Source organism: Leptonotus elevatus, chromosome 3, assembly GCF_054856555.1.
Source record: "Leptonotus elevatus isolate MCC_2025b chromosome 3, RoL_Lele_1.0, whole genome shotgun sequence".
NCBI classification, from domain to species: domain Eukaryota; kingdom Metazoa; phylum Chordata; class Actinopteri; order Syngnathiformes; family Syngnathidae; genus Leptonotus; species Leptonotus elevatus.
The window spans coordinates 7,074,420-7,098,989 of NC_141241.1; the positions used below are offsets into that span (position 1 = coordinate 7,074,420).

Consider the following 24,570-nt stretch of genomic DNA (forward strand, 5'->3'; position numbering starts at 1 on the left):
TATACCCATAGGCGGTAATGTGACCCGTTTTGGGCTTTTTGATGGTTCTGACCAAGCCCACGGGTTTTAATGCTGTTCATTTCACCAGCACATTTGTGTTTGTTTTGTTGATCTGCGTGATGCCAAGAGACTTTCTTGTGATCCTCCAGTGGTCTCCAACATCTTCGGTTGTCATCTGTTGCCTTGAGATGCTGCTTGGAGGCTCCACCCTTCTGTTCTCATCACTTTGACTAAAATCAAGCAGTACATCTTTTTCACTCATCACAATTAGATCAGTAAATGGACACTTGGAGTTGTCCACGTCACCTTCATCATCATCATCATCGTCTTCACTTTTCACAATGATTGTCAATGGAAATTCGTTGATAGCAGCCTCCTGCTCTTCTTCTTAAATATGTGTCTCTGGATCCTCTTCTTTAATGGGAGGCGATTCTAGTTCCTGCTGGTCAGGTTGAAGATCTTCACTGATGTCTTAAGGACACACATTGGGGAGAAGCACGTCTCATGCTTAGTTGTAAAATATTCACTGAATGAGCCACTGTGTCTGTTGGTTTATGGTGGTCATTTAAGCTCTTACGCTGAAGGAGACTGTACAGGAAGAATTTGAACGACAGCATTACACCAAAAGACCGTTTTTTTCTTCCTAGTAAAATCCTAAAACGATCAATTGTATTTCTATTTGGTGGTAAATACGATTCAAAGCGCGACTCCAAAGACATGCTTTCACAAGACCTGCTGGAGTATATTCAGTGACGTCATCATCATCGTAACCAATCACGCCTGGGTACAAACTCAAATTACTTCCTGGATTTCGCGAGTTATCCTCCGAAACCTGGGCAGCTTCGTCTCTATCACTACGCTTTAGCCTACTAAGTACTATAATCCAGGAAGAAAGACTTGAAACAGTACGCCCCATCACGACTTCACTAGACTAAAACATTTTTTTTTTAATTCGTTGTGTCTCAGAAAACTTGTCTCGCTGCAGGTTAAAGCTTTTCGAGCTGATTTAGCTTAGCTTGTTAGCAGCTAACAAAGAAACTCGCAACACATCGGTAAGCAGCGATCACGTGTGCGTGTTAAGTGTTGTGAATGTCGCGTGAAAATGTGTGCAAAAAATGCGAAAGAAGAATACAAGGAGGAACTGTCTGGCACAAAAGAAGAGAACGAGCGACAACGTCATCTACTGGACGCTGTTTTTAAGAAGCCTCAACATGAACCACACAGAGCAGGTTTGTTCAATTCTAATCTTGTTTAGTTATTACTTAATGTGTTTATTTACGAATGAAAGCCTTATTTGTGAAGTCGAACATCTGGGGACTGAATGACGTCACGGGGTTGACAGCGGCTGTGTTGGTAAACAGTCACTCAACGATTTTGATAGTGTGGACTAAACATCACTTACTCATAATTGTGACGGTCTGAAATGCTTAATGTGAAAAATGTTAATGTCCAAGAATTTTGATCAATTGTCAACACAATTAATTTATGTGGACATTTCTACGAATGGCAAACACAGTCACCACATTAGAATTGGCAGAGCAAAGGTTTGACTTAACCAACCCATTTGTGTGTTTACTTGTGTCCTGCAGACGCCAGTGAAGAATATCTTCATCTTGAGATGCAAGAGCAAGAAGCCCCTTGCGTTAAAGAGGAAGAGGAGGAAGCTGATATCACCAAGTTTCCATTGACTGTCATTGTGAAGAGTGAGGATGATGAAGATGAAGGTGAAGGAGACAACTGTGGAGGATCCCAAACAGACAGCCTCCTAGCTCCAATGTCAGAAAGTGACGACATGACATCACACTCTCCTGACACTGATGATGATGATGGCGATGGAACACTTCACACGGACAAGAAACACAAGAAATGCACGCAGTGCGGGAAAACATTTAGCTCAAAGTGGAATTTGAAGGTTCACCTTCGAAGTCATAAAGGAGAGAAACCTTTCACCTGTTCAGATTGCGGTAAAAGATTTGCTAGTAAGGGAAATTTGAACGCGCACACAAGAATACACAATGGAGAAAAACCTTTTTCTTGCCCAGTTTGTGGCCTGAGAGTAACTCAAAAAAGTGGTTTAACAACTCACATGAGAATACACACTGGGGAGAAACCTTTTACCTGCTCAGTATGTGGCAAAAGCTTCTCTATAAAGGGTCATTTAAGAAGACACACCAGAACACACACTGGAGAGAGGCCTTTTGCTTGCTTAGTTTGTGGTAAAAGATTCTCTATAAAGGGACATTTAAGAACGCACACAAGTATACACACTGGTGAAAAACCTTTTTCCTGCTCAATCTGCACCTTCAGTTTCAGTGAACGTTCAAAATTGGTCAAACACATGAGAACGCACTCTGGAGAAAAACCTTTTTGCTGCTTAGTTTGTGGTAAAAGATTCTCTGCAAAGACAAGTTTAGTGCGACACACAAGAACGCACAGCGGAGTGAACACTGTTGCCTGCTCAGTTTGCAACTTGACTTTCAGTGATCGTTCTGGATTGACTGAACACAAGAGGACACACACTGGAGAGAAGCACTTTTGCTGCTCGGTATGTGGTAAAAGATTCACTCAAAGAGTACACTTGACATCACATACAAGAATACACACTGGTGAGAAGCCGTTCAGTTGCAGTGTGTGTGAGAAAAGATTTTCTCGTAAGGATCAGGTTAAGAGACACAAGTGTGCTGGTGAGAAGAGCAGCAGTCAATGAAGTTTTAAAGAAGTGGATGAAACGAAATGTAAAAGTTTGTGTAATCGTAAATAAAATGCAATATTAATTTTTGTTGATTTATTTGGTTAAGACATGGGCCAATTAGTGGAGCACAGAGTTCAAAGCAAGCATGGTGAATGCTGCACATAAATGGAATAAGCGTCCAAAAAGAATTGAAGTCAGCGCAAAGTGTAAAGTATTTTAAATCCAGACCAAACCACACTTATGATCAAGGGAAGCATTATTAAAATCAAAATTTCCGAAAATATTTTAGTAAGCTACTTCTTACTTTGCTTTTACATGTCTTTAACTCTTTGTAAATGCTTATAAATGTTGTCCTTAGCTGTACTTTTGACAGTGTAAAGGACATAAATTGTGTATGAAATGTACTATATAAATAAAGCTGTGCCTTGCCTTGCCTGTTAAATATTATTTCAAAGGTCAATCAAAATTCACACAGCTCACCTTCACCATTTGTTAGTCCTTTGTTTGTGCTGTAGATATGATAATTTGTGTTTTTATGTTGTTTTTTGTCGTTAAAGTTAATCCATCTATCTTATTTGAACTGCTTATCCTCACGAGGGTCGCGCGTTCGTTAACGAGTTAATCTAAAATAAATGACGAGACATCGTTTATTTGACAACATATTACGTTTATTTATGGTACAGTATTATTCAAGTCACGTTCTAAGATTCGAGGTTCTAATCCGTGTTTATTTGGAGATTGAATGTTGTAACTTTGCCTGCGTGGGTTTCTACTTCCGGATGCTGCAGTGGATTTGCTATACTACTTCCGCTACAGATTTACTTCGGTTTGTGTAACCTAACGAACTTCACTAAATATTTTTTCTTAAATTAGTACAAGACTACCGAGGCCTTGACAAAGAACGTCCCATTACGACTTCAATGGCATCTTTGTGTCCGGAAAAAACGCGTCTGGGTGACGTTGAAGATTCGGTAGCTAGCTTAGCTTGCTAACAAAGAGACGCGGTTGTAATCAACACATCGCTAAGCAGAGATCAAGTGTGAGTGTCAAGTGTTGTGATTATCGTGTGATAATGTGTGCAAACTGTGTGAAAGAGGAGTACGAGGACGAAATTAGTGGAACAGAAGAGGACAACGAGCCGCAATGCCAACAGGACACTGTTTTCAAGAAGCTTCAAGATGTGTTGCATAGAGCAGGTTTGTTCTGAATCGTTTGTTTTCGAGTTTTACAGCGAATCCGGCTAAACTATTTAGCATCCTGCAAATTGCCGACTTCGTACTTGTAGTTACCGAATTGATTGTTTTATTGGCCTTCTTGAAATTGTATGCAACTGTAAAACACTTTGAACTGCCCTACATACAAATTGTACTCACCACGTTATGTTTGTCTTCTCGTGATTTGCAGACAACAGTGAAGGAGATCGTCATTCTGAGCAGCAGGAGTGGAGCTCCAGGACGGAGCAGCAGGAGCCAGAGCCTACCCACATTAAAGAGGAAGAGGCTGATATCACTGAGTTGCCATTCACTTGTGTCATCGTGAAAATTGAAGATGAGTACAAAATAGAATGTGATGAAGACCAATGTGAAGGATCACAAGCAGACAACCTCTTTGCTCCGCTTTCAGATAGTGACAACACAACCTCACACTCTTCTGACACAACCTCACACTCTTCTGACACTGAAGATGATGAACAATTGAAAGGTGATATGAAATGTCAAACTGACAAACAATGGGGGAAATTTTCTCAGTGTGACAAATCTTTTTCCAACAAATCATTGTTGAAAAGACACATGGGAATACACACTAGAGAGAAACAATTAAATTACTCAGATTGTGGTAAAAGACAGAAAGCAGAAGGTAAACCTTTTGCCTGCTCATTCTGCACATTAAGTTTCCGGAGGCGATGCAATTTAATTACACACACAAGAACGCACACCGGAGAGAAACCTTTTGCCTGCCTAGTTTGTGCAAAAAGATTTGCACGTAAAGGACCCTTGAATGTTCACATGAGAACACACACTGGCGAGAAACCTTTTGCCTGCTCATTATGTGGTAAAAGATTTGCTCGTAAGGCACATTTGAACATACACACAAGAACGCACACAGGAGAGAAACCTTTTGCCTGCTCGGTCTGCAACTTAAATTTCAGTGAACGTTCTGGATTGGTGCTGCACATGAGGACACACACTGGAGAGAAGCCCTATTCCTGCTCTGTTTGTGGTAAAAGATTTGCTCAAAGTCGCAATTTGACAACACACAGAAGAACACACACTGGGGAGAAGCCGTTTAGTTGCAGTGTATGTGATGAACAGTTCTCTTACAAGTACCAGATGAACAAACACAAGTGTTCTGGCAAAAAGAGCAGCAGTCAATAAAGCTGCAAGATTGTAAGTAGGCTGCAAAGAACGTTTTTCAGAAAGTTTTGAGTGTTTATTGCAAGATGGAAACGTGCACAGTGAACCCACACATCCTTTCAGAATGTCCCTATTTTTTTCTTTTTTATAGCATATCCTCGTTTTTTTTTTTTAGCTCACCTGTTTGCAGTTTCGTGCTCAGGTCAAAGCAATAAAAAAATGTTTTGGTGCCATATTGAACCACATTAATCAGCTTCATTTAGACTACAATAGTGCTTTGCTGCTCCCTTGTGGCATCTGTTGGTAATTACAAATTAAAGGGGTGTACATTACAAAGGGTTCACAGTACATGTAATTCTGAATAAAATGCAAATGTCATCAAAAATAATTAATTCATCAAATCTGTAATTTGTTTCTTCTTAACTAAAGTCACATTAGTACTGGTTTATGTTAACATTTTAACCACGATAAAAGTTTAACCACTGTTATTTTTAATGACTAAACGTCTGCCGGTTGATTCAGTACAGTTACGATGTAACTGAATATGCTGAGTAAAACCGATTATGCGGTGCTGAAGGGGTCACTTGTGTTTGTTAATGCAATGTGCAAAATAAAAATATAAAAAGAAAATGTGTTTACATGGCCTGTTGGGTTGTGCACACGTTCATCTGTTGTGTTTTGTTGTTTGTTTTGGCGGTTGGTGCTTAACGGCGCATTCCTGACGCCAACTGCGCTGGAGTGTGGACTGAAGGAATTTACAGAATTGAATGCGTTGGGTTGAAAAAACATAATACCGTAAATAAATGTTCTCAGAGCTTGCCATGTATCTTTCTTTTGTGAACATATGTTACAGTGGAGTAGCTAGTAGCACATATTCTCTCTCTCTCTCTCTCTCTCTCTCTCTCTCTCTCTCTCTCTCTCTCTCTCTCTCTCTCTCTCTCTCTCTCTCTCTCTCTCTCTCTCTCTCTCTCTCTCTCTCTCTCTCTCTCTCTCGATATTAAGGCTGGCAGCACTAAGTACTACCCAAGACGTTTTCAAGAAAATTTATTGAAAATATATTTGTCGCGACAGGATATACCGCATGTAACGTTAGTTCGCCGTCACTCACTTGTGGATCGTGAGGCTAGAGGATACATAGTAACAGGACTGAGACCCACCTCCTGTCCAACCCCCCCTCCCATCAACACCGCCGGAGTCCACCCACTCAAGTAGATTTTAAATCTGTGGGAAACACTGCAACACATATATATATAAACTTTTCACTTCTTAAACCCATTGTAGCATTTAAACACAAAACATACAATGTATAGAAAATGCATTTTGTAATGTCTATGTACATGTATGTGCTTTAAATGAAGTGTGCGTGTGTCTCTGGTACAGTTCTATAAATAAGAGGCTTGGCATGCTTGCTTCAAGCTGTTTATTTGTCACTCCCAGTCGAGGTTTATTGTAAAACTGACACATACAACATTAGAATTAAACAATGTATATGTAATCACCAAAATATTTAAGCAAACAAGTTTTGTCTAATGATATCCACTTGCTTTGTGCTAATATGTAATAGTAAAATGCCTTATAGGGGTACACAGAAAAAAACACACAAAGCAGTATCACATACAACAAAAAACAATAATAATTAAACATTGTATAATAAAACACCAAAATGTTCAACGAACCCACACAGTACTTTCCAGACGCGTACATTCTGTTTTGGGGTCTGTATCAAGTACACTGCATTTCCATCCAGTAGAGGTCAGTGTTTCCCCGTATAGTGTAGCACAAAAAACACACACGCTAGTTTAAATTCAAACTTGCATGCACTGTAAAACCATATTAAAAAGGATCACTTAAAAATAATAATGGGGTGTGAAACGTGAACAACAATGTAGTTGACTGTATTGGGGCGGCAGTGGCTCATCTCTGCTTTGAAGCCGCACATGTTTGAATCCCAATGCAGGCAAAAATCTAAAATATGCAAGTAGTAGTTGGAGAGATTGTGATCCACTTCTCTGTGCCATGTGTGACACAAAATATACAACAAGTAGAATTTCCCATTGATTCATGATAATAACGAGGACTTATATTTCTTTTGTTACAAAACATAGGAATGAATGTAGTCTCTCATTGATTGCTAGGTCATAACACTATCTTAACAGAGGTAAAGTTAAGACAATAATTATTGATGTGACTCAATCAAAACAAAGTGAAATGAGACATTTTGTGAGAAAGTCATCTCATTTCTTATTTTACTCAATGTCCCGCAGCTTCCCTAACCGCTGCTCTTCTCACCAGCACACGTGTGTTTCTTCATCTCCGACTTATGAGAGAATTTTTCATCACACACGCTGCAACTAAATGCTTTCTCACCACTGTGCCTTCTTCTGTGTCTTACCAAATTGACATGTAGAGAGAAACTTTTTCCACAAACTGAGCAGGAATAAGGTTTTTCCCCAGTGTGCGTTCTCATGTGTGGGCCCAATGATGACCGCTGACTGAAACTTAATTTGCAGAATGAACAGGCAAACGGTTTCTCTCCAGTGTGTGTTCTTATGTGTGACCTTAAATGTCCCTTCTGAGTGAACCCTTTACCACAAACCGAACAGACAAAAGGTCTCTCTCCAGTGTGTATTCTTATGTGTATTCTTAAATCTCCCTTTATCCGGAATTTTTTACCGCAAACTGAACAGGCAAAAGGTTTTTCTCCGGTGTGTGTAGTAATGTGTCTTTTCAATGATGACTTGTTGAAAAAAGTATTGTCACACTGAGAACATTTCACACGTTTGTTGACAGCGTGGCTTGTCATATCACTTTTTGAATGTTCATCGTCAGCCTCAGTGCCAGAAGATTGTTGTGACGTTATTTCCTCACTATCTGATAATGGAGCTAAGAGGCCGTCTGGCTGTGATCCTCCACAGTGGTCTATATCATCTTCTATTGCCATGTGTTGACTTGAGCTGCTGGTTGGAGGCTCATGCTGACCTTGTCCTTCATATTCACACTTCAAAGGGATGCCAGTAAATGTGAACTTGAAGATATCAGTCTCCTCCTCCTCTTCCACTTTAATCTGAAGAATCTCCGGATCGTCGTCTTCTTTAATTTGAGCAAATGCGGCCTTATTTTCGTTTTTATTGTGAGGAGACTCTGGCTGCTCAGGACGAAGATGTTCTTCACTGACATCTGCAGACACAAACACATAGTTTGGTAGTCAAGCTTTCCTCAGTCAGGTTTCATGTTGCAACTACGATTGTCCTGATCTGAGCATGAACTCACTAGTACGCTGAATAACTTTTGTAAGACTAAAGAGTACAGGTGCCAAACGATTTATGTGACGCCATATAGTGCCCGGATGTTCGGCTTCAAGGATTCCATTGAGAGAAGACATAAATATTGCTCTGCATAAAAAGTATTTGTTAAACACTTAAGAGTGGGAAGTGGACAAACCTGTGTGACAAATCTTGTGTGGCTCATCGTGAGACATAAACACAGCGTCCAAGAACCCAGTTGACGTTGTTGCTCGCTCTCCTCTTTTGTCCGATAAATTTCCTCCTCGTACTCTTTTTCTGTCACACATTTTCACGAGGCTGTCACAAGTTTACACTCTCACTTGATCCCTTGTCGAGGTGTTGAACTTGATAAGCAACGCGTTTCTTAGGTAAGCTAGCGAGCAAGCAAAGACAAGCTAGGCTAAACTTGCTTCAGAACGAGTTTATTCGGACACAAAGGATCTTTCATGATCTATAGTTAGTCCAGTAATGTGGATGCACGGGAAGAATTACTAACCGCGGTGAAGATAGTTTTAGATATTCGCGACACATTCGGGCGGGGATACGCTCCGGGAGCTCTCGTTTATGACCACGGAGTCAACCGAAAACCAGTTTAGTGAGACCTTATTACAGAGGTTACGGTTAAAACCAAAGGAAAAAAAGTGAGAAAAGCAACACTAATGCGTCTAATATCCGGTTTTCAAAATAAAAGATCAGTCATTGACAGGCAACTGGAAATAATGCATCACATTTTTATATAATTTCGTCACATCGAATGAAAGAATATAAAATGTGTGCCGAGTGGACCAGCCAGCATTGTACTCAACATATTGCAATAAAAATGAGTCATATTTCTCAGGGAATGTACAGCATTTTCATTCCAAACTGATCTTGAGTAACCATCAACTTTCCAGCGGTTGACTTAAAATGGTCCAAATCACAGACAATCTCATTATCCCCAATTTGATCTCAATTGGGTCGAACTAGTATATTCGTAATTTTGTAGCCTAATAACCTAAATAATGACAACTCCAATCCTTTTTTTTTTACCAGTGTTTTGGGGCAAAAAAATACAAATACTTTTGAAAAACATTCACATTTATTATTTTGTTGAAAATCATACGAGCAATCTGAAATTTCTTAACAGAAATGAGTGCATCTTCAACAAGATTATGATTCAGTCTTTTAATTTATGCTTGTGGAGAAAATTTCAGATCACAGTGGATCAATACTGTAATGCATGTGACTTTTATTAAAACCCTGGAGAACCCAAGAACCCTTTTCTTCTTTGGAAAATTATGAATTATACATTAAAGGACTGCTATAAATTCACTGAACACCAAAATATGTTTTTTCAATTTTAACCCTTTATTCCCTAATTTAGGATTAGGGCGAAATTTGACCCTTTGGGATTTAGGGGTATCATTTCGAAAAATCAGAATAACACAAACTGTCAGTAAACTAGTTAGAATTTAAGAAAATAATCAATCAAATACACAGCTACATTGAACAATATAATTTTTTTGTTTTATTTGTTGCATTTTAGAATTGGATTTTGAATGTACAAACACACTTTGGCCAATGGAAACAAGAACACAGGGACAAAATCACTGCTGGGGAAAAAAAACCCACCATTGGTCTTTCTTATCCAAAAATCTGTCAGAACTCACACTAGACATTGTGATAGTCTTTGAAACAATTTCTTTTTTTGTTAATGCAGAGAGGTACTGCACATTTTTCACAGTGCATTTCAGTCTTGAGGTCCTTGCACACAGCACATCGGCGGCGATTTTCCTCCTTGACAGGCCAATGGCCGATTTGGTCAAAACGGACATCTGCACTCTGATAAACTCGAACAAATCTCGGTGGTGGCGGGAATGAGGGGGAGGAGGAGCTAGGAGTTGATGGCCTACCCCGCTTTCTTGCTGTTCCAACTTCAACCAAACCTTGAGCAACCAAACCCTGAAACTTGCGAAGCTTGAGAACTTTAGATCCAGTGATTCCCTGTGCCTCACAATCACGCTGGTAAAGGAGCCATGCATTGATCACCGCAACAGACATGAAGTGCCAGAAAAGTATCATATACCAGCGACGGGTCCTGATGGGAAATTTACAGCGTGCAAGATGCGCATCCAGCATGTCAACACCTCCCATGGAAGCGTTGTACTCTTTGATGATGTTCGGTTGATCTATGTAGGTGTACTCTTTTTTGGACTTGTCCCAGCGCCTAGCTTTTCTCAAAGGTTCTGGTCCAGCATATGTTGACATCAAACTGACTGCTTTCGTGTCTTGCCATTTCAAACAAACTGTGTTGGTGTTGGACTCCAATTGATAATCGTAGGACCCACGGCCTTTCTTGGACAGGTCTTTGTCAGGTATCAGGTTGCACTTGGACATACGAGTTTTCCTCACAGTTCCTGTGTAGTAGATTCCCTTTGCCAATAATTTCTCAATGAGGGGCATGGAAGTGAAGAAATTGTCAGCAAAAATCAGGAAATTTACTTTCTCTGCAAGCGATTCGCATAACTTCACTACAATGTCTCCACCAACTCCCAACTGACTCTTTTTTGGCCCTTTTTGTCCATTGCCACCACCTTTTCCTTGATATATGTCAAAGTCGTGCAGGAGGCCAGTGACACAACAGCGCGCCCACACTTTGAATCCCCAGGGATGTGGCTTTCCTTTGATATATTGCCTTATGCCACCAAATTTACCTTTGTACGGCACCATCGTCTCATCAATGGATTGTTTTTGTCGAGGAGCAATTGTCAGACATTGTCTCCGAAAAGAATCCAAAAATGGTCTCAGTTTCCAAAGTCGATCCATTTTTACTTCTTCATTGGCCATTTCATTGTCTACAAAGTGGATGACAGAGAGTAGCTGGTTGAATCGGTTGCGACTCATTATGTCTGCCACAGGCCCATAACGAACTTCACTTTCCCAGTACTGACGTACTCCAGACATTTCAACTAATCCCATCCTGAGGTACATTCCAAGAACTTGTTCTATCTCCTTTACTGAAGTGTTTACACATTTCCCGTGTTTTTGAACACTGTGCTGATTGGTATGTTCTACAATATTTTCCAACATATCAAGGGAAACAAAGCGGCGAAAGTAAACCAGTGGTGTGTCTGTTGTGGCATCCTGGTATGACTCAACTTGTTGTCCTTGAAAACTCACGTCAGGTAACTCAAAGACTTTCTTTCGCCACCTGTAAGTTTTTGTGGCACAATTAGGCTCTAACTGTGGGCTTGCAGTCTCTGTAAATTGCAAATCTTCATCACTGGACGAGTCATTGGGCGAGTCACTGTCTTGGGCAGAAGATTCACCACCCTCACTTTCATGCGGTTGAAACGATTCGTCAGAATCACTATCGCTGTCCAATTCTGCGCCAAAGTCACTATCATCAGCTTCAAGTTGTTCCAATACTTGTCTTACAGTGTACTTTCTCTGTTGCTTTCCCTGTCCTAAAGAGCAACTGGCCAAACTCCCTGAAAAGATATAGGTATTTATTAGTCCCTGTACCTTTAACTTAGTAAAATATATTACACAAATGAATTAATTTCAAGTCTTTAGCCAAATACAAGACTGTCACCATTCTCTGTGACAAAGTCACCAGAACCAATGTGACTGACATTTTTGACCCCATACACCCAAAGTGTCATTTTTGACCCATTGTTTTTTGAACTAGCTCAGACTTGCTAATTTATCAAAATATATATATAAAACATACTCCTAAGCGCATTCTGCAACATGATATGAAATAGATTAACAAAAAAAACACAATTTTACCATCTGATGGTTTGCTGAGAAGATGGTTTTGTTTGGATTGATTTCCAGCTCAACAAAACAGCATGTTGCCAGCCATCTTGTCACCACCACTCTGGTTCATGTAAGTGCAATATTCATCCACTAGATGGCCCCATGCAGGGGTCAGAAGTGGCACTCTGGACTTTTTAAGTTAAATTTGTAAAAAAAAAAAAAAAGGTCTTTGTTATTTGAGTAGCAGAATTTATAGGGGCCAAATTTGACCCCGTGGGTTCTCCAGGGTAAACTTCCGATCTAAAAATCAATAATCATTTTAAATTTTCATAGAGCTCCGCAGCCTTTTAAAAATGTTGACAACCTCAATCTGCTTTTAGAATTTCCCCAAGTTTGATCAATTATATATTCCACTATTTAAAAATATTCACAAATATCACAACTGAATGGTTTATCACCAGGGTTTGCTCGTGTGTTGTTAAATGTGCATTTCTAGTGAATCTTTGACCATAAACTGAGTAGACAAACGTTTTCACGAGTGTGTTTTTTTGTGCATTGTTAAATTTGACTTTCTAGAGAATCCTTTACCACAAACTGAGCAGGCAAAAGGTTTCTCTCCAGTGTGTGTTCCTGTATGTATCGTTAAACCTGACTTTCCAGAAAATCTTTTATCACAAATGAGACAGGCGAAAGGTTTTTCTCCAGTATGTGTTCTTGTGTGTATCATTAAACCTGACTTTCCAGAGACTCTTTTACCACAAATTGGGCAGGCAAAAGGTTTTTCTCCAGTGTGTGTTCTTGTGTGTATTCTTAAATCTCCCCTCTGAGTGAATCTTTTATCACAAACTAAGCAGGCGAAAGGTTTTTCTCCGGTGTGTGTTCTTGTGTGTCTGTTTAAACTTGCCTGTCTAGAGAATCTTTTACCACAAACTGAGCAGATAAAAACTTTTACGCTGTGTAGTGATCTGGTGTGTATTGTTAAATCTCCATTTTGAGTGAATATTTGGCCACAAACTGAGCATGTAAAATGTTTCTCACTATGTCTTCTTGAGTGCCTTGTTAAATTTGTCTTTAAAGAGAATCTTTGACCACAAATTGAGCAAGCAAACGGTTTATCACCAGTGTGTGTTTTTGTGTGTCTTGTTAAATGTGTCTTTGTTGAGAATCGTTTCCCACAGTCCGAGCAGGAAAAAGGTTTTTCTCCTGTGTGTGTCCTTGTGTGTGTAGTTAAATTGGTTTTTAAAGAGAATCTTTTACTGCAAAGTAAGCAGGCAAAAGGTTTTTCTCCAGTGTGTGTTCTTGAGTGTGTTTTCAACAAGGACATTTTGCGAAATGTTTTGTCACAGTGAGAACACTGGATGCGTTTGCTGTCAGTGCAACATGTCATATCACCTTTAGGGTGTTCGTCCTCATCACCATCATAAGAAGCTTGGAATGTTATGTTGTCGTCACTATCTGAGAGTGGAGCTAAGAGGACGTCTGATTGTGATCCTCCGCAGTGCTCTCCATCGCCTTCTTCAACCTTGACAATGACGTAGGGTGATGGAAACTTGGTGATATCGTCGTCTTGCTCTTCCTCTTTCGTGCAAGAGTATTTGGGTGGCCCTCCTGTTTTGGTATGAGCAAGCTTTGGCTCCTCCTCTTGAACGTCAGCGCACTTAGGATGAAGATCTTCTTCACTGACGTCTGCAGAACACAAAAAGACCAACAAGTCAATCAAGTCTCATTTTGGCTCTCACCTCGGTTATCTTGCGAGTTTTGGTACCCACGTTCAATGGATACGTTTGGTTGAAGCTTGTGTTTTATTCGGAAGTGCTGCTTTATTTTTCAGCCATTTATTAAAGCCGTGGTTGCATAAACTATGAGACAACGGTTTGGAACTGGCCTCTGTAAGAATAGAAAGGTACTGATCAGTCCAGTCCATACACTGTTAAAAACTTTTATTTTTTAAACTGTGTTTTCAATCAAATTTTTAATTGTCTCATTACGGTCACATGATCATAACAAGACACCGTAATACTGAATTATAGCTGCATACAAAAAACGTCTATGAGACAATGCAACATGTTAAAAAATGTAATGGTTATATTTATCAATAATGTACATTATGTGCTTCATTTTGCTATTATATAATTAAGTTAAATATGTTTGGTGAAAAAAATATTTCATTTTACATTAAAACATATGTTAAGTGAAATCTAGGAATAACTAAAACCAAGTATATAAGTTAAGTTAAAAAAAAAAAGGCTTAAAACATTATTCTTAAACATGACTATATTCTTATGAAAAGCAGTATCCTATTTATGTTGAGTGGAATCCAGAAAGACTTTCATCATTGATTTACTGTCGTTATTTTGTTTTTGATTATTACATTTGTCATAAAGCGTTGAAAAACTGCTTGTCAATTTTAGGTTGATGTGGTGTGGTCGGTATCTGCTGAATGTAGCTGAAGTAATCTGTAATATAACTTAGTTACTTTTAGTAACTAAGTTACTTATTGAATCAAGTGACCAGTCTAATGACTAAGTTAATTTTAAAATCCAGTAATGAGCAACCAAGTTACTTGTGAACGAACCTCCTCTGCTTTGACGTTCTTTTGTCTCCGAAATGTCCTCCACGAACTCTTCGTCTTTAACAACGTATGCACACATTTTCACACGTTAAACACAACACTTTATACTCTCAGTTGATCTCTGCTGGGCGGCGTGTTGCTCACAAAAGTGTCCCTTTGTTAGCGGGTAGCAAGCGAAGCTAATGAAGCTCGTGAAGCTTTAACGTGCACTGAGTACAGTATATCCGGACACGGATGATGTTTTTTTCAGGCCATTAAATTAGTGATAGTTGCTTCAGTCCGTTCAGTAATTTGGAAAGATATTCACCAAAGGTGGCATGGTTGCATAAACCGTACGCGGAAGATGAGCTATGAGGTGGTCGGACCTTGTACGGCAACACCACTTGGACAAACAACAGCTGTCATAAATGTTGCCTGCTACTACTCCCACATTGTGCTCAAGAAAACATAAGTACAGATAGATACCTGCTTTAAAAAGACTACTGAATACATTGTGGAATTGTATCGATCACACCCAATGTATAATTTTAACATTTTCAGCTTTAAATGGTACCAGATTAATGCATGTTATTTCACAGATTTTTTATCACGTAGTATGTTTAACATTGCAGAGATTTTATGTAATTTACCTCCGCACTCGCAATTGCAATTCCGTATTTTGAGAGTGACTAGTCAGCGTCATTTTCCTCCTCATTTCCCTCCCCAACAAAAAAAGTAACTTACAATAAACAATTAACTTAAAATAAACAATATAACCATGTACATTTGTGGACACTGTACATATATATTATACACGAATTCCAATTAAATTATCTAAATATATTACACTTTACTCCACAGAGGCATAGATAGTCAATATTACCCCCCCCCCCCCCCCCCCCTCCTTCATACAATCTCTAATTGAAGAAGCTTCATCATTTCATTAATGAAAGCAAGTAGTAGTTCCCATAAATTTACACTTCTGTTTGTGGAATTTCGTCAATGAGATAAATTAATCAGAAACGTATTTGCTCCCCCCAGCAAAACAAAAATAACATTCCTCCAAAATAACACAAAATTATTATTTCAATATGAATTCTTACAAAAATACTTAGCCTATACCGGAAAGATTTTACATGTGGACATTGCCAAAAATAAGTGAAGCCTATTTTCAGGTCAGTCAGAGCAAAAGCTACAAGACACCTCAATGTCTTTCTTAATTAAACATTTTCTCAATATAAACTCTGGTTAGATAAATGTGATGTCATATTTTAAGACACTTCTTCAATCTTACTTGTAACAAAAAAACAACAACATTAAGACAAAAGTCAGTATTTCTTCCAAACAATATCCTCCACAAAACCAGACCCAAGCTATTTTTCTCCTGTATGTTTACATAGTAAAGTTAAGTTCAAACTTACTAAAATTATTTTTGACTTGATGGTGTGAACAATAGAAAGACTAAGCAAAAACTTTACTTGTTGCCAGGAATAAATAGCAAATTTGTGAAGCTACCAGCTCGTATATAAGTTATTGTAAAATTAGCATTGCTAGCCACCTGTTAGTTATGAATATAGATTAATACAGCATTTGTAGAATATGAGTTGAGCACCAAAGTCTGCCTGTTTATGTCCATTTTAGGGGGCGGCCATTTTGTCAGTTGTTGACTGAAAATGACATCACAGCACCTGACAGCTCAGGTAAGAACCATTTTGGCTCACCTGTTTTCTTGAGTTGGGCTACACTTGGATTATGAATTATTACATCGTACATTGAAAGTCTGCCTTGAAGGGTGGGGCCCGCTGCACAGCGATTAAGGAATGAGTCAATAATTCTCAACACAACCTCAGCTTAGTTTATTCTGCAGCTTCATGAACCAATGCTCTTCTGTCACCTGCACACCTGTGTCTGTTAACCTGATATTTCTGGACAAATCTTTTGTCACACAAACTGCAGCTGAATGGTTTATCTCCAGTGTGTATCCTTGTGTGTGTTGTTAAATATGCGTTTCTAGCAAAACGTTTACCACAAAACGCGCAGGCAAATGGTTTATCTCCAGTGTGGGTTGTTTTGTGTCTTGTTAAGTATCTCTTTTGAGAGAATCTTTTGCCACAAATGGAGCAGAGGTAGGGCTTCTCTCTAATGTGCTTATGCATGTGCTTTGTAAAATTGGTCCTGTGGCGGAACCTTTTACCACAAACTGAGCAGGCAAATGGTTTTCCTGTAGTTGTGAATCTTTTACCACAAAATGAGCAGGCAAAGGGTTTCCCTCCAGTCTTTCGAGATAATCTTTTACCACAATTTGCGCAGACAAAGGGTTTCTCTCCAGTGTGTGTTCTTGTATGTCTATTCAATGACGACATGCTGGAAAAAGTTTTGTCACACTCAGAAAGTTTCACACCTTTTCCATTAGGGTGGTATGTCATATCCTCCTTCTCATTATCATCATAATAATGATCATCACCATCATCATCAACAGTGTCGGTGTCAGAGTGTGATGTTATCTTGTCACTTTCTGATAGCAGAGCTAAGCGATCGTCCGCTTGGGATCCTCCACAAAGGTCGCCATCCCCTTCTTCAACTTTCACAATGACAAAATTCAAAGGAAACTCGGTGATCTTAACTTCCTGCTCTTCGTCTTTGAAAGGACACTCAGTAATAACAACTGCCTCTTCTTCGTCTTTAAGGTGTGTGGGCTCTGGTTCCTCTTCCTGTTTAATGTAAAGTGTTTCTGGCTCCTGCTGCTCAGGACAAAGATGGTTACTGGCATCTGCAGAACACAAGAAGACAAAAACATGGTTTTGGTAAAGTCAAGATTTCCTCAGTCAAGTCTCAGGTTGTGACTTTGATGCTGCATATTTCTTTTATATTTCTTAATTCAAATATGTGGTTTATGTTTACATTGCAAGTTAATTTGGGCTGGGTGATTATGTAAAATATAATAATCATGGTTACTTTGATTGATACTGAGATCATGATTATTGATTGTGTTACTCCTTTCCAGTTCAATCAAGACTCAACTTTGTTCTTTGGAATTAACATACATAATTGAGAGTTCCCTTTGACGGCAGCTACACATTGGTTTCAAACTTTGTATTAATTCAACTACCAAAGCTCAACATGAAACATGAAAGAACAACTAATAAATGAGCAACAAAGTAAGACAGGCAAGCGATCTGGCGTCTCACTCAATAGTAACTAATGGGTACGAATGACGTCCTGTCAATGAGGCGACGTCACATCTGCCCCAAACATGGCGACGAGGATTAAAATTAACACGCCAAATTACTTTGGCAAATACAAGACGAGACACAAAAATGGGAACAAGGTATTTATCAAACTTTACAATAAATGCTCAATTTCCCCATCAATACTTTGAAATTGTTACTCCGGAGGTACACTTTAATTATAAAGTCACGTTTGGTCGACACGAGTTGGATGCACCTCCAGAAGACCTCACTAGCCTGCCTGACTTGTTGAGAAATCCGTAACATAGCCGATGTATTCAAAGGGCAGATCCAGCCTCTTGTAAATGTTATTAAAAAAAACTGGTGTCTGAATTCCAATTTCTCTGCTATTTTAGTGGCTTTCATAAATGTCACCAATAATAACAACATTTTCAGGAACACATGACATGCAATACCAGTGAAAACTTTACACTTCTTATTATTTCCCTCCACAGTGGAAGCGCACACCTTTGAATTTAGGAGATGAGGGGCAAGGAACTACTGTCGGTGTCTGAAGGCTGCCTTGATGTAACCTCCTCTTTTTGGACTGTGTTGGTGTACGGATGAAAATTTTTCTTCTTTTAGCAACAGAGAATTTCTGGAATTTTGACGCTGATAACTTTGGATAAGTTTGGATATGCTTGAAGATGGATGGAATAAAGTCCGGGTGTGCAGGGTCTTTATTTGGTCTCCCTGAAAACAGAAAGCAATTGCATATAAATGAATCAGGCTACATATTACTAGAGAACAGATTATTCTTATTATTATTATTAGCACGATTGAAAATAAGGTCCACAAAGAGGGGAAAAAAGGCTGAATTCAGACAAGTTTTAACATAAAGTATTCAACCTTAAATGAGAGGCCAATGCAGCTATGAACAAGGTAAATAAACTGGTCAATATAAACGATAAAAAAAAGAAGTGTTTAGTAGAGTTGTGCAACATGGCTGAAACTTGATTCTCAATAAAACAATTCAGTTGATTACATATCAAATTTAATAAAGCACAACTATCTAGATAAAAAAAAGAGCCATTCCAGTAAAGTTTCATTTAAGTATTGCACATTGCTGTTGTGTACATTATAATGTATTTGTCTGTTTACATCTATGCTCCTCCAGCAGTGCACCGTAAATTCTTATTAATGGTCAAGTAAACACCATTCATACTCAAAAACGATTCTTACCAGTAAGGAAGTGTTGGCTACAAAGCACTGTGTTCTTGGTTGGCGTCCATTCTGAACCGTCCGGTAGCACTCTGTTGACTGCGTTTACCCACTTTCTTCGACGTTCAGGATTTATGGGGAAAACATGAAACGAGAATTTCGTTTCCATCATGTTGTGATTGGAACACCCAACCGCACAGCAACTTTTTGGCATGATTTTCCGAGGAGAATATACGTTAGAGGCTAAAGCGGTTGATTTCACTGACAAGGCGGCGTTGCATTGTGGGTAATGTCATGTGGGTAAATGCCCGTAAGTTCCGAGAAGCACATTCGTCACAGCACTTGGTTTCGTGTGAGCTTTATATTTTTGTAGGATGTTTCTTTTTCTTTTGTCTCTTGGCTGTTGTATTGAAATGTTGTTTTTTGTTCCTAAATAAAGTGTGAAAAATAATAACAAAAATAGAACAGTCGCCACACGTTTGCTGCGCACGGTGCATTCAGGGGTGCTTTTCACAACGTAGGAACTCGCAAAAATACCGGGCCGTTCGGTACATTAATTACTTAAAAAAATAAAAAATAAACACCTTCAACCATTTGTCTGTTAGAAAATACAATGAGGTCCATAAATTTTGACCACCCCTGAATTATAAAGTAGAAAACGTTATAGTATGTCTCAGCAGATGGCACTGTAGGACCGTCTCATTCTGCACTTTTCATAAAGATGATGAATCTGCAATATTTAACACAATACTGAAGAAATTTGTGCATCTCTCTCTCTCTCTCTCTCTCTCTCTCTCTCTCTCTCTCTCTCTCTCTCTCTCTCTCTCTCTCTCTCTCTCTCTCTCTCTCTCTCTCTCTCTTTCTCTCTCCCTCTCTCCCTCCCTCCCTCTCTCTCCCTCTCTCCCTCCCTCTCTCTCCCCCTTTCTCCCTCTCCCTCTCCCTCCCTCACTCACTCACTCACACATATGCAGGAGGGCCACAACATCTGGAGGCAAACACAGGTCTGGTGCCGGATCAGAGAAGCATTTCTGGGATCAGATCTGGCGCTCGTCTATCAGCAGTCTCTGCGGCCATGATTAATGAAGCCTCGGTCACGGTGGCGCAATGCCATTTCACGCTTTCATGTGCGTACCCCTTGGCTCGGGTTGGAACGAAATCAGTCAGTGGGTCCGAAAGTGGAGCAACGGGAGGGCAACCATACATTTTTGTAAAAAATGTCAAACGAAATCTCAAAAATAGGCCTCGCAAGACTTTACATCAATGAACTGTGACAACTTGTTTGTTGCACTTTTTCTTTGGCTATTTTTGTGTGTGATTCCACCACAGACGGTACCAGTGAAACAAAGGGGAGAATATGTGATGATAACCATAGAATAGAAAAATAAAGGTTGTATGGGAATATAAATAATCGAATGCAAATTGTGGCTATTTTAGAGGCATGTGATTGAAGTGTGATGTTTAAGGCCGGCAAAATCAGTTGCTTCGTTTGACTTTTAAGTTCTTCTAATTTCGAAACATATTTTACTCACAGAATACAACGTAAATGAGTATCTGTCAAACTGCCGCAATCATAAAATAGGGCTAATTTACCAAATAAAATCTTGCTCCCGACTTTCTAGGCTGTGTAAAGATCGACCAGACTTCACAGAAGCACAATCACGTCAAAACCAAAAGATAAGCAGGGCTGCAGTGTTAGCATAGATTATATGGTGAAATATGCTATATGTAACGTTAGATGATGATGTGTTAGCCACTCATAGTTCGTCTAGTCTCTTTGGTTCTTTATATTGTCACAAAGGGTTTTTATTTCAGTTTTCATTGAGCTGTATGGGAGAAAATGTGTTTTGAAATTAGAACTTGGCCGTTGCGGTGTACCTAATAAACAGGTGTCACAGTGTGGTGCTGAACTGGGCGGCGGGAAGTGTGTTCTAAATATTTCGGAGCAACAGCTGGCCTCTGCCTGATTCTCTTTCTCTGTATCTCTCTTCCTTTCTCTCGTTCTTTTGCTCTTTCCGGGCCGCATAAACAAAGCAACGGCAGCATTAAGCAAAAACACATGAGGAGGAGACCATTTTCTTTGGTTCTTTTTTTCTTCTTCTTCATCTTCTTGATCCAACTCATCTACACTGTTGTGCTTTCAACTGACAGCAACGTTCACCACTTGGGGAAAGTCATTTCATTACAATACGGCTTCATTATATGGATATTATTTATAAAAAAGAAGAAGAAGAAGAAGAAAAGAAACACTGTGGCCAAAACCAATCCAGATCCAAGCCATTTGTCATGTGTTTTGCATAGAAAAGAGGGAAAAAAGTGCAAAAATCTGCTTGAGGAGAAAAACACCCCCAATTGTTTGGTAACAGAATAATTTGCATGCACATGTGTGTAATTATGAATGTAGCATTATTATACCAATTTGTATTAGATACAGCAACTAGTGCCTCTGAAGAATCCAAATGTATTAAATTAACTTCTATGAGCTTTTTCTTAGTTTTTTCCCCCTTTTCTTACGCTTGACGGACAATTATGATATCAATCACAATGGGGGGTGGGGGGGGGGGTTGGGGGGTGGGGGTTATTTTTTGGCTAATTTGTCATGTCTAGTAATTAGCCATTGTGCTGCTAATGTATCTCATAGTAGTGAACAGTCCGGGCCAGCAAGACCTTCTCTGCTGGCTTAAAAACGACGAGAAGCACTCACACACATTTCAAGCCCAATTTGAAATAGTTATGTCATTAAATTGTACCAAAGTATTTTTATTTTTTTTCGTAATTTCTCTTTCTCTCAGTCATCAAATGGCATACAGCCCTTGCGATATTAGATTGGGGCTAGAGTCCAATAGGAAGAATCAAACCACCCAGTCACTGTTGTTGCACATGCAGTGCGTGCACATGCAGTGCGTGCACTGCGCATCGCCTTTTCTTTTGTTCTTTTTTTTTTTTTTACGAGCCACAACACACCGACGGCATGGCCAGCAGACTCTGCGTCACGTCGCCTGTGTTTGCCTGCCAGTGGCCAATAAATAAATCAATAATGGAAGTCAGATGATGTGACGGATGCCGGCGATGTTACGGGAAATGTGATGCACAGGGGTTTGTAAACAAAAAAAACAACAACCAAAAAATAGGAGAAGCAGGGATGAAATATTGTGGCTAAAAGCTTGAAGTAGTCTGGTTACTTTTCTTGCACTGCTGTAGTTTGAAATTGAATTGTCACGCTTTGTTAGATACTCAATGATGTCTCTCGTAGTGATGGTTTGAATGAGAGATTTAATTAAAATTTGTACCTTCTATCCAGAACATTTGAAATGAAATGTGTTTTAATTTTTGATTAATTTATTATATTATTTATAGCGTAACTTATTTACTTTGCTGATTACTTGCTTTAAAAATAAACTTAGTTACTTTATTGATTGCTTTAAAAAGCAACTCAGTTACTTTAATGATTACTTGCTTTTAAATATAACAAAGTTAGATTACTGATTATTTTGGTTTTAAAAGTAACTATGTTAGATTACAAGTTACTTTAATAGTTACATTCAGCAGATACTGACAACCTGATTGGACATAAAAATGACACCTAAAAAGTCACACAATATGGTGGAACTTTCTCTTTAAGTACGAGTGCATACTGCACTGGAATCCATATTTTATGTATTTATTTTTTTCTGCCATAGTGTTATTGAAGCTAGTAAGCACTCTGTCAACAGACAGAGTGCAACAAACTTTTATGAAATTGTATGCAGCGATGGCTGAGCCGAGACTCTAACCCTAAGCCTAAGAAATGTGAGCAGACTTTAAAACCACTTGTCCACTGAGTTACACCAGCTTGTTTAAGTTACGGCTTAGTAACATTAAAATGTGTATGTAATTGATATTTAATTGCATTGCCCACTTTGCTCAGTCCCAGTAAGTCCCACTTCCTGCTCTGTGGTTATCCCTACACGTTTTCTGTAATTGAACTCAACCAGACATTTTGTTTTGAAAGACCACCGTGTCTCTTTGTACTTGGAGGAGGTAATAATCTTTTTAGCGGTGGATTAATAAAGCTGGCTTCTCTGGTGGGTTTCATTATTTTTAAATCCCAACCATTTCCCCCCTTGACATCACTTCCGCACTCCGACGGCGAAATTTACAAGAAACAGTAAAGACAGACCGACAATAAAAAGAAAACTATTCACGGTTTGAAGACTGGCAGCGCCGTCCTCATCTGCTCCTGCTTATGGCACAACTTTACAGTTGCGCTGACACAGAGGCCACCTCGTTAAAAGCCTACATTTGGTGCCTCCAATCCAAATGGTTGCTTATTTGTTGATATTGCCTCTCACACTATTCTTGTACTGCTTACATTGTCAAAATAGGCTGACAAGTAGTCACTGTGCTATTTGGAGAGTGTACTACAGTAAACATGGATCAAAGGAAGCGAAAACAGTTGTTGTCTCTAGATAAAAAAAAGAAAATTACAGACAAGCATGTTAAAGGTGAAAGCTATTCTTTTCATATATATATATATATACATTTCAGAGTTTGTACTTATTCAGTTTTGCTGAAGTGAATGAGTTCAATCAGACAAGTAACTCATAATTTGGCATTTGCAAATTCACCTCATCGCAATATATATATATATATTTTTTTCATTGTATTTGCTTAAAACTCACGGAATCATTCTTTCTGTGCTCAGGCCAAACCAGTGAAAGTATTTCTTGGGCACCATCTAGATGCCAATGGTGAAGTGAGTTGAGGAGCTTCATTTAATAAAAGTGGTGCTTTGCTGTCATCTTGTGGCATCATTAGGTAAATCCTGAAACTTTTTCAGGGGGACAACAGGGCTTAGTTTCAATCCACCACAAGTAGTGGGAAATACAGTACTTCTAACTTTACCACAGTATATATATATTTTTTGCATAAGTATCTGTAAATCTACTTGCATATGGAGTGCTTTTGCTGCATACCTTCCCTGACCTGAAAGCTGCAGGGACAAGTGCATGGCACCACCTATAAAAAACAAAAAAACAAAAAATAATAATTTTACTTGGGTCAGTGACCATGGAAACACTGCAGGCCTGTCTCGTAAATAACTTTTTTTGTATACTTTGAGCAAAGGGAGTCAAAGGACGTCGTAAAAGCAACAGGTAGTCCGAAAGCAAATGCATATGAATAATTCCCGGTGAACACAGCTGCTGTTTAAAGAGAAGTCTCGCGGCAAGCAGAAAATTGTTTTTGATTTCGGCATGTCTCGTTAATGTCATGTTATAAGTTTGGGTGTGGGTGTCAGCTTGTTTGTCATTGTTGACTTCACAGTTCCTACTTGGGGTCATGTCAAAACTGAGGAGCCAGAACATGTAGCCATTCTTGGAAGTGTCACCGTCATCATAAGATCACACACATTTCTTTCTGCAGAAATACAAACCTTGTAATTAAAAATATTTATCGTATAAACCATTTTCTTTTCAAATCACTTTGTCGTTGTACCATAATATTAAAAAAAAAAATCCTGGTGAAATTACCACTCTAGCTTGACAAGATTACACATTATTTTCTAAAATAAATAAATAAATAC

General features: G+C 39.0%; 4 protein-coding genes across 8 annotated transcripts; 1 reads left to right on the forward strand and 3 right to left on the reverse strand.

The window, feature by feature from the left end:
• The first annotated feature begins 797 nt into the window (after positions 1-797).
• On the forward strand, positions 798-5,806 carry LOC147176815 (uncharacterized). Of its 4 annotated transcripts, none has more exons than XM_086072399.1 (3): positions 798-1,229; positions 1,590-2,676; positions 4,536-5,806. In XM_086072399.1, exons 1-3 carry the CDS (start codon positions 1,103-1,105, stop codon positions 5,065-5,067), a joined length of 1,746 nt encoding a protein of 581 aa, XP_085928525.1. In that variant the 5' UTR covers positions 798-1,102; the 3' UTR covers positions 5,068-5,806. The 4 variants fall into 4 exon arrangements, with proteins under 4 accessions (XP_085928525.1, XP_085928522.1, XP_085928524.1 ...); XM_086072398.1 differs by lacking the exons at positions 798-1,229; positions 1,590-2,676 and adding exons at positions 3,486-3,888; positions 4,097-4,393 and having other exon boundaries at positions 4,842-5,014; XM_086072396.1 differs by lacking the exon at positions 4,536-5,806 and having other exon boundaries at positions 1,590-3,124.
• Positions 5,807-6,470: 664 nt separating this feature from the next.
• On the reverse strand, positions 6,471-8,971 carry LOC147176816 (uncharacterized). Of its 2 annotated transcripts, none has more exons than XM_086072410.1 (2): positions 8,500-8,971; positions 6,471-8,226 (listed from the first exon to the last, which is right to left on the reverse strand). In XM_086072410.1, exons 1-2 carry the CDS (start codon positions 8,615-8,617, stop codon positions 7,316-7,318), a joined length of 1,029 nt encoding a protein of 342 aa, XP_085928536.1. In that variant the 5' UTR covers positions 8,618-8,971; the 3' UTR covers positions 6,471-7,315. The 2 variants fall into 2 exon arrangements, with proteins under 2 accessions (XP_085928536.1, XP_085928535.1); XM_086072409.1 differs by having other exon boundaries at positions 6,471-8,223; positions 8,488-8,971.
• Positions 8,972-11,785: 2,814 nt separating this feature from the next.
• LOC147176817 (uncharacterized) lies at positions 11,786-13,457 on the reverse strand. The gene has a single exon (XM_086072416.1). It carries the CDS (start codon positions 13,393-13,395, stop codon positions 12,604-12,606), a length of 792 nt encoding a protein of 263 aa, XP_085928542.1. The 5' UTR covers positions 13,396-13,457; the 3' UTR covers positions 11,786-12,603.
• A 2,982-nt stretch (positions 13,458-16,439) lies between these two features.
• On the reverse strand, positions 16,440-19,284 carry LOC147176818 (uncharacterized). Its single transcript, XM_086072393.1, has 3 exons — positions 19,032-19,284; positions 18,318-18,542; positions 16,440-17,392 (listed from the first exon to the last, which is right to left on the reverse strand). Exons 1-3 carry the CDS (start codon positions 19,222-19,224, stop codon positions 16,479-16,481), a joined length of 1,332 nt encoding a protein of 443 aa, XP_085928519.1. The 5' UTR covers positions 19,225-19,284; the 3' UTR covers positions 16,440-16,478.
• Between the last annotated feature and the right edge of the window lie 5,286 nt (positions 19,285-24,570).